Genomic DNA, 14,994 nt, shown 5'->3' on the forward strand with positions numbered 1-14,994 from the left:
TTGCAATGATGTCCTTTAAAAGCAAGTAAATATCCAGCTGATAAGATCATATTTTTTTTTTTTTAGAGAGCCAGCCCTAAGAGAGCTGAAAGTCAGCTCAGTGGTCTGGTTAAACAACTTTAATAATAATAATAATAATAATAATAATAATAATAATAATAATAATAATAATAATAATAATAATAATAATAATAATAATAATAATAATTTGAATGAAGAAATTGTGTCAAAGACTCCGGGAGAGAGGAGTCATCCCCTGGCATTGCCTATTGCTGGAAATTGTCTGATGGAAATGGCAGCTGTTGTCTCTGTATGACATGCTGTCAAAAGGCATACTCGGAAGACATAAATTTATGCTCGTTGATAAAAGAGCCATTCACTGCCTGTTAGTAAAAGAGAGAAGAACGTCTTACAATGGACCTCTTCAAGCATGCTTCCTCTAAAGAAGAAACATTTGTCATCACAATCTGCCTAATTGCCTTAATACTGACTGTTTGCTTTGCCACAAACTTATTATTTATAGTTATGCCCTTCATGTGCCACACAATCATCCCAGACACTTCAGTCCTTAAAAGGAAAGGATAAAATGAAAGTCAGCCAATAGCCTTGCACATTGAGAGTGGATTTCTGTCTAGCTGGTATCCATCTCCTCATGTGGATAATTATTTCCCTTATTAGATTCCCAAACATTTTTTTATTTTCAAGCATTGTCCTATTTTATTTCACTTTTCACTCATTTTCCTTGTGGTATATGCATGTTTGTTTCTCTCATGTGATGAGGTGATTAGTCAACTTTCCTCACTTCCAAGACTCAATGCAAAAGCATGCAGGATAGTTTTCCCTCTGTTGTGGATGGTAAATGTTTTAAAAAAATATGCATGTACTGTAGCAGCATTCTTGTTTGTTTAGAGATGAACAACTAGTGCTACTATATTTAAAGAGTACCCTAGAATTATCTGATGGTGAAACAAATGTACACTTTTGACACTTTTCTGTTTAATCCTGAAAGCTTGGGTTCTTTGTTACCTAGGTAAGTTACTCATCATGCTCCACTGTTTGCATGCTTCAGTCATTCATTTGGTGTCTGCTGTCTACCTCATAAAGAAACTGTACTCTGTATTAACATAATCTTTTGTGTTTTCGCTTTTGTAGGTACAGTACATTGTTAAGTTTACCTATACATTTTTTCTTAAGCATGAAAGTACTGTATCACACTTTGTTCATCTTGCAGTCACATGTAGTACCTATAAGCTATGCAAGTTGGCTCCATGTTACTGTATAGATTATAAGCCAGTCAGCTTAACTTAGTGGATTTTGTTACGTATCCATAGGGGTAGATACCCTATCTGTCGATCAAGTTACTTTGTCACTATTACATATCAGAAGATCAAAGTAAGAGATACTGTAGAGCTAGGGTTAGAGAAAAATTGTTCTCTCTTCTCAAGCATAGCATTTATAAATGCATATGACGTGTCCTTCAAAGCACCCGTGACGTTTTCATCAAGGTATGTCAGAAACCTCCAAGAGCTCTTAAAATCTCAGTCCCTTTTGGCACCACAAATTCCTTACGCTGGCGCATGGAGTGGGTAATCACATAAAGCTAAAGCTCAGCAAAAGACTCTGTGTATATCTAACTCTATAAAATACATTCTCTATCACGTAATTCATTCCTGCTAAACCTTACGTTTTTGTTCCTACTGCCAGATGAAGACATCCTGAACAAGCAAAGCAAAAAAGTCATAATACTCCCATGAAAAAACATCCAACAGCCAAACTAGCAAAGACACAGAAGCACCACACCACATGGTGGCAAGAAGAATTCTGAAGAAAACTATACAGTCATACCCTGAACTTACGCGCGGCTAAGTCCCAGAACTCCTCATGCAAAAAGAATTTTTGCGCAAGTTTGGCATGGTCTCTAAAAATGCTAATAAATGCTTATTTCAAGTTAAAACACTAAATATGACTCTAATCATGCTCTCAAAGTACAGTATTAAGATAACTTTTAAATGACAGTAAAGTTACTGTAATTTCATTTAAAAGTTAACTTAAAACATTATCCTTAAAAAAAGAAATAAATGGTTGACATAAAAATATAGGAGTGTGAAGATTACTATACTATTTCTCTTTCTCCCCCTTCCGACCAATCTATTTTTACAAGTCTTCTCAACCTCGTTTCTAAGAACTACTTTACTCAAGAACATCTCTTTCTCTTTGCTCTAAAATGATTTTTCTTGAACAAACACTGTTTTTTTATTTGGACTAACACAACTCTTAGTTGTCTCTATGTTTTAGAACATAATATTTGCCACACTAGCAAATTCACAGTTTGAAGACAGTACAGGTAAAATTAGATCAATTTAAAATTTTCTATTGTACAGGTAAAGATGTACAGTACAGAGAAATAGTAATAAATCGTAAAATATGTGCGAGTGCTAACTACAAATGTGAGAGAGAGAGAGATAATTGTTGCCCTTACGTTAAGAAAGAGAAATATATTCATGAATTATTATGGAGAGAGAGAATTGTTGTCCTTACATTAAGAGAGTGAAATTAATTATGAATTACTACGGAGAAGAGAGATTACTTAGGAATCCTTTGACCTGCTATTGGCAACACTCCCCCATCCTGTCACATAAATCAGACATATTTGACAGCTTTGCCCTCAAGTGAGTTCACAAAAGATGCAGGAATGATATTTGTTTAAAATACGTATCACATACATAGTATAAATTTTGTAATAACAGGCAGTCCCCGGTTAACGGCGGGCTCGGTTAATGGCGATCCGGTTTTACAGGGCTTGTCTAGCGATGAAAATCGGCAATTTTCAGTGCCAAAAATCACCGATTTCTGCTTATCAGCGCCAATAATTGATATACATACCTAACAGAGGCACCAATAACAGAAAACTAATTTTTTACACATTATTCTCATTGGAAATAACTTATAAAAACAGTGTTTTAAAGAAGCTCTGTATAAAATATAACTACAAATACTGTACTGAAATTCTCACCTAGTGCAATAAGAAGAGGCTGAATTAATGATGTGATTGGCAATGCCAACATGGTAGAAATATTTTCCAGAGTCCCATTTGTGGGTCCTGGAGTGAGGGACAGTAGGTGACATAATAAAGGGTAAACATCCACATTACTGAAAGGTGGTGCTTGGAATCTATGTTTAAAAGAAGGGCCCAAAGCAACAAAAATGGGTTCCATGCTTTGGACGTACACTGGATAACCATGATCACCATGCACATCTGTCACTGAAAAGCAAGGAGGTTCTTAGCGTCAAAATATTAAAAAGCACAATGCTACTAGTATTCCATTCAGTTTATCTTAGTATGAATAGTGTTCGAAAAACCTATGCTATATAGTAATGTTCTATCTATGGATAAAAAGAATAACAAAAAAAATCAAATATTATAAGCTTAATACAATAAAAAACTTTACAGCACATATTACAATTCCTATCAATATGAAAACTTACAATCAGGCATTTTTTCCTTCTTATAAAAATTAATAAGGTCAATGAAATCTTGAAAAACATATCCCTCGTCAGCAATCAAGAGGATAGGGCTAACACGAGGGTTCTTCTTGTAATGCCACTCTTCTGGTATGCCATCTTTTGAAAAGACACTGTAGTTGTGTGTCTTTTGTCCTTCAAGAAGTCTTGAATATACATCTATCTGGTGATCTGAAAGCACAGATTTACTGTTACATTAAATGGATTTTTAGATAAATGTGTCTCTTAAAATAAAATACTGTGTTTTTACAGCAAAATGACATATGTTTAAAAGTAATTTGTATTTTTCCTATGTATGCAGACCAGTGCCTTTTCATGTAAGAGTATCCTTTACTGCAAGCTGGAATTAGGCACTGAAACTTGGTAGCAAAGCAGTTAACTGGTGGTAGTGGGGACACCCTCACTAGCCTGCCATCACAAAGCACTTTTTCCTTAAGCATCATGGACTAAGCAGGGCAGTTACGGTGGAAGTGTGGTAAAAGAATGGTTTGTATACTTGTGAAAAATAAAAATTGCTTTAAATATTTGTTATTTGCGCCTATGGAAATACAAACCATTGCCTCTTACATATGACTCACTCCTTAAGAGGGCGGTCATCTCTAAACTGACTGGCAAGTTGAACCTCAACTTGGAAATGTCACATTCTTGGTCGTAATAGTGAGTGGGGGAGAAGTCACTCCTGTGACTTCCTATCTGGTCTGGCATAGGGATGACAGAGCGACAGGGTTAACATAAGTTAGAAGGCAGGTAAAATCTGGTAAATAAAATTGATGGGTTCAAATTAAAGATCTTCTGCTATCCAGCCACTATCCTTATTAGCAGACAGGGACAGAGGGTTACATTTTATAAGCCAAAGCCCTATGACTGGGTTACTGATTATGTAACTTACCTGCATCTGCACCCCCAATCCAGCACATAGTCAGCCTGAGATGCTGCCTCACAGTGCAGTGGGAGGAAAGAAGAAAGGAAGTGTAGCCAGTCAATACCATTCAACCACAGTCTTACATCTCCAAGTACCCAAGGCAAACACTTGTCCAAATGCAGCCACCACAGGTCCCAAGAAGACGGTATCCAGGGACCTGTGGGTGAAATCCCTATGGCAGAATAAAATTAAGGTGGTCTGATATATCCTGACACCTACCTTCATTTTCTGTTACTAAAAGTTGCTCTAAAATGCAATGGACGTCCCACACTACTGCCTTCATGAACTTTCATCCAAACCATTTGACTGCTCACTTTGGCGAAAGAGTTGAAGCCTGTTTGATTACAGCACAGCCAGAAAGAATGGGTGCTCCTGAACACTTCCTTCTTTTGTTTGCCAGTATGTGCTAACAAAGAGGTGTTAACACTGCCCTAAGAGGTTGGGCCTTCTTAGTTGGTAACTCTTGGCTTGCACCAGGCATCCAAGCATCTCTTTTGGATCACCACCACCAGAGTCTCGGAGAAAGGGAACCAAAAAGCTCCTATACTTCTCACCATAAACTGATGGGTTCTGGGTTTTCACCTCAAATTTAGGAACAAGCAAGAAGAGAAGTTCTAAATCCTCAAGTGCTGTATACCATAAGGCCATGTGACTCGCCAATTCACTTTATCAAGGCTAAGGCTAGCAGGGATACTGTTTCAATTGTAAGATCTTGGTCTGAGGTCTCCCTAATGGCTCACACAGCACCTGAGTTATGCTGCACAGGACAAGAGTCATGTCCCACTTCCAACGGAGAATTTCCTGAGGGCAAACTGCTTGAAGCTCTTCATGAGTATGAGATAACCCCACTGAAGCAGAGAGATCCATACCTTTCAGTATGGAGACCTGGTTTAATGCAGAGCCATAGCCTTTCATCATGGAGACAAGGAAGTCCTGAATCTGCTGAAGAAACTCAATACTGGAGAGAGAGAGAGAGAGAGAGAGAGAGAGAGAGAGAGAGAGAGAGAGAGAGAGAGAGAGAGAGAGAGAGAGAGAGAGAGAGACCCCTTTTATGACACCAATCAAAGAAAACAAACCATTTTTCCTGGCACACATTAGAAAACAGGTTTTGATGTAGGAAAAACCTATTTTTCGTAGTCCCTGTTGAGTCCTCAAGGAGTTACCTTCCATGGATGTGTCAGCTCTGTGGTGGCCAAACTAATATCAAAGAATTCTCTATTAATCGGTCTCGTGGCCAGGTATTGTGTTGATAAACACTGTAACGTGTGATGGAGTATGTAGTGGACTCAAAGATAAGAGGGCTCTTTCCCTTATCAACAACAGAGTGGCAAGGGACCAGGAAGCCAGTACTTTCTGTTGGTCAATGCAGGATGATCTTGACCAAGTCCCATGCCTTTTTGTCAGGGAAGTGGGAGGGTTTTGAGGACTCAACAGCGACTACCAAAAATAGGTTTTTCCTATATTGAAACATGATATTTTAATGATAAAATAAAGTTTGTTCATACTTACCTGGCAGATATATATATAGCTGTATTCTCCGAAGTCCGACAGAATTCCAAAAACTCGTGGCACACGCAGTGGGGCCAGGTGGTTAGTACCCATTCCCGCCGCTGGGAGGCGGGTATCAGGAACCATTCCCATTTTCTATTCAGATTTTCTAGTGCCACTGTCTCCTGAGGGGAGGTGGGTGGGCACTATGATTATATATATCTGCCAGGTAAGTATGAACAAACTTTATTTTATCATTAAAATATCATTTTGTTCATGCGACTTACCTGTCAGATATATATATAGCTGAATCCCACCATTGGAGGTGGGAAGAGACAGAATAGGATTTAGGAAACAAATATATGTAGGCGATTGACGCCTTGGTTCCTTACTTATTAGCATAGCTGACTTCGTGATTACTGTCACCCAAGCCTGCTTCTGCTTTACTAGAGTCTCCAGCAAGGTAGTGACCTATATAGCTGGTGAGTTCTAGATGATCTGTCCACGGGGGCGTGACCACAATGGGACTAGATCATAAGACCATACTGTGAGGGCAAAAGGAGCAAAGACCAACCACCTGACCGAGAGCGTCAACAGGTCCTGCCGAAGGGACGCCAGATCGGTGGGAAGCCCCCGTAACCCTCTTGCGGCTTTCGACTTGCCCTCTCCCTGGTCCTGGGAGTCCGACAGAGGTCCAGGCCTAGAAGCGTTATGGGGCCGATCTGACGTAAAAACACAAAATCAAGATTAAAATATACTTCCTAACCTCTAAAGGATAGGATAAGTATCGCTCTCTGCCCGCAACACTGTGTCTGCGGAAGCGACAACAGGACCTGCCGAAGGGACGCCAGATCGGTGGGAAGCCCCCGTAACCCTCTTACGGCTTTCAACATGCCCTCTCCCTGGTCCTGGGAGTCCGACAGAGGTCCAGGCCTAGAAGCGTTATGGGGCCGATCTGACGTAAAAACACAAAATCAAGATTAAAATATACTTCCTAACCTCTAAAGGATAGGATAAGTATCACTCTCTGCCCTCAACACTGTGTCTGCGGAAGCGACAACAGGTCCTGCCGAAGGGACGCCAGATCGGTGGGAAGCCCCCGTAACCCTCTTATGGCTTTCGACATGCCCTCTCCCTGAGTCCTGGGAGTCCGACAGAGGTCCAGGCCTAGAAGCGTTATGGGGCCGATCTGACGTAAAAACACAAAATCAAGATTAAAATATACTTCCTAACCTCTAAAGGATAGGATGAGTACCGCTCTCTGCCCGCAACACTGTGTCTGCGGAAGCGACAACAGGTCCTGCCGAAGGGACGCCAGATCAGTGGGAAGCCCCCGTAACCCTCTTACGGCTTTCGACATGCCCTCTCCCTGGTCCTGGGAGTCCGACAGAGGTCCAGGCCTAGAAGCGTTATGGGGCCGATCTGGAGTGCGGAAACGTATGGTCCTAGCGAATAGCAGTCTTTGTATGTCGTCTTCACGTCCCGTAAGTAATGTGAAGCTTAACACCAAATTGCTTCGCCAGAAGGTGGTATCCAGAAGATCTCTAAGGGACATGTTCTTCTGGAAAGCCACCAAGGTTGCAATGGATCTAACTTCGTGAGCCTTAACTTTCAAAAGACTCAAGTCACTGTCTTGAACGTCGGAAAGTGCGTCTAAAATGGTGCTTCTAAAAAAGAACACCAGTGCATTCTTAGAAAGAGGCAAATCCGGCCTCTAGACAGAGCACCACAGGCTGTCCGAAGGACCTCGACTTTCCTGAGTCTTCTGCAAATAAAATTTGAGAACCCTGACAGGACATAGGACTCTTTCTGGTTCTTGTCCGAGAATTTCCGTCATACCCTTAATCTCGAAGGTCCTGGGCCAAGGGGTAGACGGGTTCTCGTTTTAGCAAGAAACATAGGGCTTAGAGAACATACTGCATTATGGCCTCTAAAACCTACATGTTTACTGACAGGCTGAAGTTCACTAACTCTCTTCGCCGTCGCCAGAGCAGTTAGGAAAATAACCTTCCTTGTCACATTCTTGAGAGACGCCGAAGAAAGAGGCTCGAAGGTATTTGACATTAAAAATTTCAGAACGACATCCAGGTTCCAGGGAGGCGTCCTGGAATGAGGTACCTTGACAGTCTCAAAGGATCTCAAGAGATCGTGAAGATCCTTGTTGTCGGCTGATAGTCTGAATGCAGTTAGACTCAGAGCGGGGAAGTTTGTGGTACCTTTCGAAATGGGGCTGCCTGAGCAGATCTACTCTCAGGGGAAGCGTCCTTGGGAAGTCAACTAGGAAGGCCAAGACCTCTGTGAATCATTCTGCCGCTGGCCAAAAGGGGCCGATCAACGTCATCCTCGTCCCTTCCGACGCTGAGAACATCCTGATTACCTCCCCCAGAATCTTGAGGGGAGGAAAGGTGTAGAGATCCAAACCCTTCCAGGCCCAGAGGAGGGCATCTACTGCTACTGCTCCAGTATCTAGAACGGGAGAGCAGTATAGAGGGAGCCTCTTTGTCCTGGACGTCGTGAAGAGATCCACCAAGGGACGTCCCCATAACCTCCACAGCTCCTGACATACCTCCTCGTGAAGGGTCCACTTGGTCGGCAGAAGTTGACGCTGTCGACTGAGAAGGTCCGCGCGGATATTCTCCACTCCTGCAACGAACCTCGTAAGGAGGATGATCCCCCGCGCATGGGCCCAAAGCAGGATTTCCTTCGCCAGAGCGAACAGGGACCGGGAACGAGATCCTCCCTGTTTCTTGAGGTATGCCAGGGCTGTGGTGTTGTCTGAATTTACTTGTACGACTCGGCCTGACACTTGGCTCTCGAAGGATTGAAGGGCCAGCAGGATCGCCCCTAATTCCTTGAGATTGATGTGCCAGGACACCTGTTCCCCTCTCCAGGTGCCTGACACTTCCTCCCCTCCTAGTGTTGCTCCCCATCCCTCCCTGGACGTGTCGGAAAACAACACTAGGTCGGGGCTCTGAAGGCGTAGAGAAACCCCTTCTGCCAACCTCGAGGGGTCGGGCCACCACCTCAGGTGATTCTTGACAACGGGAGAGATCTTCAGGGTCTCCTCTAGATTCTCCTTGTCTATCCAGTTTTCCGCCAGGAAAAACTGGAGCGGCCTGAGATGAAGTCTTCCCAGGGAAAACAAACTCCTCCAGCGAGGAAATGGTCCCCAGCAAACTCATCCATTCCCTCACCGAGCATGTTTCCTTCCCTAGGAAGAATGAGACTTTTTCTAAGAATTGCTGCTGACGTTCCTGGGATGGAAAAGCTTGAAAAGCCACTGAATCCATCTGAATCCCTAGATAGACGATGGACTGCGTCGGGATCAGATGGGACTTTTCTTCGTTCACTAGAAGTCCTAGGGACTTCGTCAACTCTAAATTCGCATTCAGGTCCTCCAGACACTTAGACTGTGAAGAGGCTCGGATGAGCCAATCGTCCAGGTAAAGCGAGATACGAATACCCACCAAGTGAAGCCATCTCGCCACATTTCTCATGATAATCGTGAAGATCATGGGAGCTGAGCTTAGCCCGAAGCAAAGAGCTCTGAACTGAAACACTCGTCCCCTTAGTACAAACCTCAGGTAATTCCTCGACTGGGGATGTATGGGAACGAGAAAGTAAGCGTCCTGTAAGTCCAGAGCGACCATCCAATCTCCTGGTCTTAATGCTCCTTTGTTTTAGGCGGGGCTCCGCCTCTGGAAAGACCTCTACCTCGGGGAGACGATCTCGAGGAAGAAGCTCCTCCACGAATGGGCTTCTGCTTCCTGGAGGTCTGACCCGACAATGACGTCAAAGGGACTGCCGGGCGTCTTGACGAGTGGGCCAAGAGGTCTTGAGTGGCCTTCTCCTTCAAGCTGGAGGAGAGATCCTTGATCAAGGACTGGGGGAAGAGATAGCTCGAAAACGGGGCGAACAACAATTCTGCCCTCTGCGACGGAGAAACTGACTCTGCAAAAGTATGACGCCAACAGCATCTGGTGTTCCCAGGCGGTCACCCATCCAAGTACTGACCAGACCCAACGTTGCTTAATTTCGCTGATCGGACGAGAAGCGGTGCATCCAACGTGGTATGGCCATAGGCAGTAAGGTTACAGTACAAGGCCCTCTTCTTCAAGAGGCCCGTACAAAAGTGGGAAGCCAGTTCCTCCGAGCCCTCCCCTGACTGTCTTGTCCATGCAGTTCAACACGCTGGACAGCTCCCCAGGCTGATCGAGTCGGGACTCCTAATCTTGACGTCTAGAGCCCCAAACACCAGTCCAGGAAATTGAAGACCTCCATGGTTCTAAACAGACCCTTCAAATGGTGATCTGTCTCCAACATAGTCCAGGACACTTTGGTTCCCCTCTCCCTGCAGACAGGAGGGACCTTCTAGGCGCGTCGACCAAGCTAGCGAAGTCTCCCTGGGACGACGAAGGAACTCTTGAGCCAACGTCCTCTCCGGTCTCATACCACATACCTGCCTTGCCACTCAGCTTGGACGGAGGCAGGGCAAAAGAAGAATTGCCTTGGGTCTTCCTTTCCTATATCCAGGTGTTAACCTTCTTGAAGGCCTTCTTCGTCGCCAGAGACGAAGTCATCTTGACAAACCCCGGCGCTCTCCTCTTCTAGGACGAAGCAAACTGCGAAGGAGGAGAGAGAGGAGCCGAGGGTTTGAACTTGTCGCCAAACAAGTCCTTGAGAAAACCGGCTAACACCTGGTAGTCCGTAGACGAGGAAGGGGGAGGCTGCTCATGGACTGCAGGCTCCGACTCACAAGAGACTTCTCCCTCTTCAATAGGAGAAACAGAGAGTCTCCCAAGGCCTTGGGAGAACGAAGGCCTGCGGACCAACACGCAGATGGGATCTACGCTTCCCCGCAGTCTTTGATTGCTCTGAAGAGTCACGTCGAGCAACCAAAGAGGCGCCCATCCGGCGTCCTGTCGAGAGTCCATTTCTGACGAGCAGCTACAGAAGCGTCCTCTGCCCGCAACACTAGGATAACTGCTTGCGGAGCGTCAAGCTGCAGCAGAGTGTCACGATGGCGATCCAGCGAGCGGTGAGCACGACTGGGAGACGAAGCAGGTGACGCTGAAGACGAAAGAGGCGCAGGAGAGGGGGCTAGGTAGGCTAGTTCGTCTGCTAATGATTTAATTAATCTAACCTCGAAAATTTGAAGAGGCGAATAAAACATGCTTGACAGAAAGGCCCCCCAGTCAATATCTTGTGAAATAGGCTACCTACTTGGGAAGTCTAACTCCCGCTTAGCCTACGAGTACTAGTTATACGAATTTGGCTCGCCTAAGTTAGGCCGGTAGATATAAATCAGTCTCGGCGAGATAAAAACCTATTCTCGTCGTTTTAACTAAAACTATGGTAGGTTATCTCCTCACCCTCACTAAAACCAAAGTTTGATACTGACCTGAGTAAATTATGGCATCTTTAACGTTTACCGTGCTACTTTGAACTCGCGGTTGCATTTGTTTACTTTTTACTAGGAGGCAGCCATTTGCCTACGTGACGTCACTCGTCTAGTTCCGCTGCTCTCGGTAGACTATTTCCAAAACAAACCTTACCTTTCCTTTAATAACTCCATAAGTGTTTGATTTTGTTGTAGCAACATAGTTACGATATCTTTATTGGACATATCCTCTTCAGCGTCCGCCTTACGAGTCGACGTGCACTTTGATTGACCCGGCGTTATTGTTGCTTCTTCATTTTCGCTTGACTCGCTCAATCTATGCACCTCCGCAATAGTTATTATTTTCTTAGCCATCTTCCAGATGCAAAAAGGAGCACTATTTGTGCGAGAATGAAATCCTGAACTAAAAATTAGCAGGGTGGGAGGCAAAGTAAGCGATCATTTATCAAACAAACATGCCCCCTACACATGCATATATAGTGAGGATCTACCGAAGCTTTCGGTAGCCTCACCTTACACTCATTCACACAACATACTCTGAAGCTAGCATAACTAGATCCAGACATTATCCAAAAAGCAATCAAAAGAAAATTCCACAAAAGCGTATGCCAATCCACAATCCAAAGTCAAAAACCAAAAGTCAAATAGAATACTTAAGTGGAAAATAACGAGTTTACGAAATCCAAAGACGGAGGTACTGAAAACAGATGTTGACAGTACCGGCAACAGAGAAAATCTGAATAGAAAATGGGAATGGTTCGTGATACCCGCCTCCCAGCGGCGGGAATGGGTACTAACCACCTGGCCCCACTGCATGTGCCGCGAGTTTTTGGAATTCTGTCGGACTTCAGAGAATACAGCTATATAGCCTATATATCTGACAGGTAAGTCGCATGAATAAACCGTTTTTTGACAGTGTAGTCACTTGCTTTGTCCTCAAGGAGCTTTAAAAAGAAACTGACAGGTGACAAAATGGCTTAAGCTCTCAAATTTTAATCCCAACACCCCAAAGAAAATCTTTCCTGGTCCAAGGTCAAGCCACAAGTGTCAAGCCCCATTCTTTATTTCAAATACCCCTCAGGTTTTGGTAACAAAGAACAAGACACCAAACACGAACTTATGTTTTAGGGTGTAGTTCTACAGTGACTTACCTAAGCATGCTGGGTTTTGTTGCAGTGTTGTCGCACCTTCCCCCAGGCAATAGTTAGCTTACTCACCATCAAGGAGACCCCTGGTTTTCTGCTGTAGCACCTATAGGGTTAGGACTAACCATACCGCCTACTGATATGCAGTGTAGTCGAATTTGTTCAAGCTCTTGGCAATAATGTTTCAAGAATACAGGCAGTCCCCGGTTATCGGCGGGGTTCCATTTCTGAGTGTGTGATGATAACAGAATTGCCGCTAACCGAAAATCTGTGAAAATCGATTTTCGGCGCTTTTTCGGCAATTTTCGGGGGTTATCAGAGCCGAAAAGTGCTGATTTTTGGTTATCGGTGCCTCTGTTAGGTATGTATCGGTGCCAATACCCAATTATCGGCGCTGATAAGCGGAAATCGGCAATTTTTGGCGCCGAAAATTGCCGATTTTCGTCCTTAGACAAGCGCCATAAAACCGGATCGCTGTTAACCGAGCCCGCCGTTAACTGGGGACTGCCTGTACTGTCTCTGATGACCACCCTGTACATTCTGAGACTTCTTTGAAAGAGACATTTCTGAAGAAGGCCAACAACGTACTTACTTTCCTAACATCATGTGACCTAGGTAAGATGTATGGATTTGCCTTTTTAATGATGGACACTAAAATTATTCTCAGCCCTTGTAGAGAGAGTGATTTGTTTGTGCTAAGGTGTAGGAAAATCGGACCCTCTGGGATGTTTGCTGTGACCTCTAAGTAAACCTTAAGTGCCTGAACAGGGCATAATGTTTTGTCTGCTAAATTGAATTTTCTTAAAGGATTTTCATTCTTGGCCAGGATGATGAGCCAGGGGAGAATAATAACTGACGGTCAGCTCCTGATGCTAATGCAATCAAGAAGATCTCCTTTTGCAGCATGTGAGTTGTGGTTGTATTGGATCTGGTGAATTGAGGGGCTGACAGAAGTCTAAGCACCTTATTCAGGGACCAAATAATTGGAAGCCTTTCAGGAGAGGGTCTTTGTAGTGCAAAAGACCAGAGAAGGGAAGGGACAATTTCTATACTAGAGTCAATACCAAATCCAAAAACCAAGGGTTCCATTAATGCTATCTTATATGCCACGATTGTTGTAACAGCAAGGCATTTGTCTTCAAAAAAGTATATGAAAAATTTTAAGTGCTTCCATAGAGACCTCAACTGGGCTCTGAGCATGGATATAACCTAACCATATCTTCCATATGGACTGGTGTTGTCAGACAGATGATGTCCGTAGTTTTTGCACTAGGTACCTAGCAATGTTGGTGGAGTAATTTCCACAATAGACAATAATTTAAAAATCCACATGTGAAAGTCTCTGCTCAGAAAGGAGGATGCATAGACAACTTTCCCTCCTACTGTCTGGGATAGAACAGCGGACGGTAGTGGAATTGATCTCTTCGCCCATTGTTGAAGTAATAGGAACCAATGCCTGTTTGGCCAATTTGGGGCTATTAAGTAAGCGGTTCCTTTGAAGGTTAGAAGCTTGCTCAAAACCTTCGAAATCTGAGACAATGGAGGAAAAAGTTATACTGTCTTCCCTTCATTCCAGTCTTGTAGGAAGGCATCTCTTGCTCTTGCTTGATTGTCCAAGTTGAGTTTTGATTCCAAGGTCCACTTTCAGTTGTGGGCACAATTGTTTGAAAAGAGTGGTTGTCCAACATTTGTTGAGACTGTCGTTTTCTTGATAGAGTCTGCTATTACATTGAGAGATGAGGTGAATTGCAGACAAGTGCCACTTCATTGCCACTATCTGAAAGACCAGTTGTGAACATGATTCCACCCTCTTGATGTGGCATTGTCTAGAACCAACAAAATGTGTCCGGTTTGGAGGTTTGAGTTTTTTGAGCTCCAAGAAAAGAGTGGTTGTCCAACATCCACTCTGTTGAGACTGTCGTTTTCCTTGATAGAGTCTGCTATTACATTGAGAGACCCTGTGAGGTGAATTGCAGACAAGTGCCACTTCATTGCTTGCACCATCTGAAAGACAGCTAGCATTACCATATTGAGAGGTGAACATGATTCCACCCTCTTGATGCAGGACATTGTCTAGAACCAACAAAATGTGTCCATTTTGGAGGTTTGAGTTTTTTGAGCTCCAAGAAATTGGTATGACAATTCCTTAGAGTAGCTGACCAACTCCCTGCCACCTGACGATCCTCCCAATGTCCTCCCCAACCTGTCAACAAGGCATCTGTATATTGTCACTTATACAGACAGAGGAGTCAGGGTAACCTGTTTCGCCAGAGACTCCTTCCGGATCCAAGGCCGAAGTACCGCCCCAACTTTTTTATTCTTTTGATGAGGTCGGTCTCGCATCTTTTTTCTTGCATACAATAGCCAGAATTTGTTCACATTTTTTAGTTGCAATCTGAGTACTGGATCTATTACTGATGTGAACTGCAGCAAGCCCATCATACATTCTAATTGCCATCTGGAAACTCTGGGCTGTGCAAGGAATGTTTTGAGATCTTTCCTTATTCTGTTTTGAG

General features: G+C 43.8%; 1 protein-coding gene and 1 non-coding gene across 2 annotated transcripts in view; both read right to left on the reverse strand.

Annotated features, from left to right (window-relative positions):
• The window catches only part of LOC136848540 (bis(5'-adenosyl)-triphosphatase enpp4-like), an 85,770-nt gene that overhangs the window by 19,445 nt on the left and 51,331 nt on the right, over positions 1-14,994 (reverse strand). The window contains exons 5-6 of the mRNA XM_067120813.1: positions 3,487-3,693; positions 3,014-3,262 (exon numbers count right to left, since the gene is read on the reverse strand). Coding sequence (XP_066976914.1) covers positions 3,014-3,262; positions 3,487-3,693 — 456 coding nt within the window. The remainder of the gene's footprint in view (positions 1-3,013; positions 3,263-3,486; positions 3,694-14,994) is intronic.
• On the reverse strand, positions 9,898-10,016 carry LOC136850147 (5S ribosomal RNA). The gene has a single exon (XR_010856554.1). It is a non-coding gene; the product is annotated as a 5S ribosomal RNA (ribosomal RNA).

This window comes from Macrobrachium rosenbergii, chromosome 2, assembly GCF_040412425.1.
Source record: "Macrobrachium rosenbergii isolate ZJJX-2024 chromosome 2, ASM4041242v1, whole genome shotgun sequence".
NCBI classification, from domain to species: domain Eukaryota; kingdom Metazoa; phylum Arthropoda; class Malacostraca; order Decapoda; family Palaemonidae; genus Macrobrachium; species Macrobrachium rosenbergii.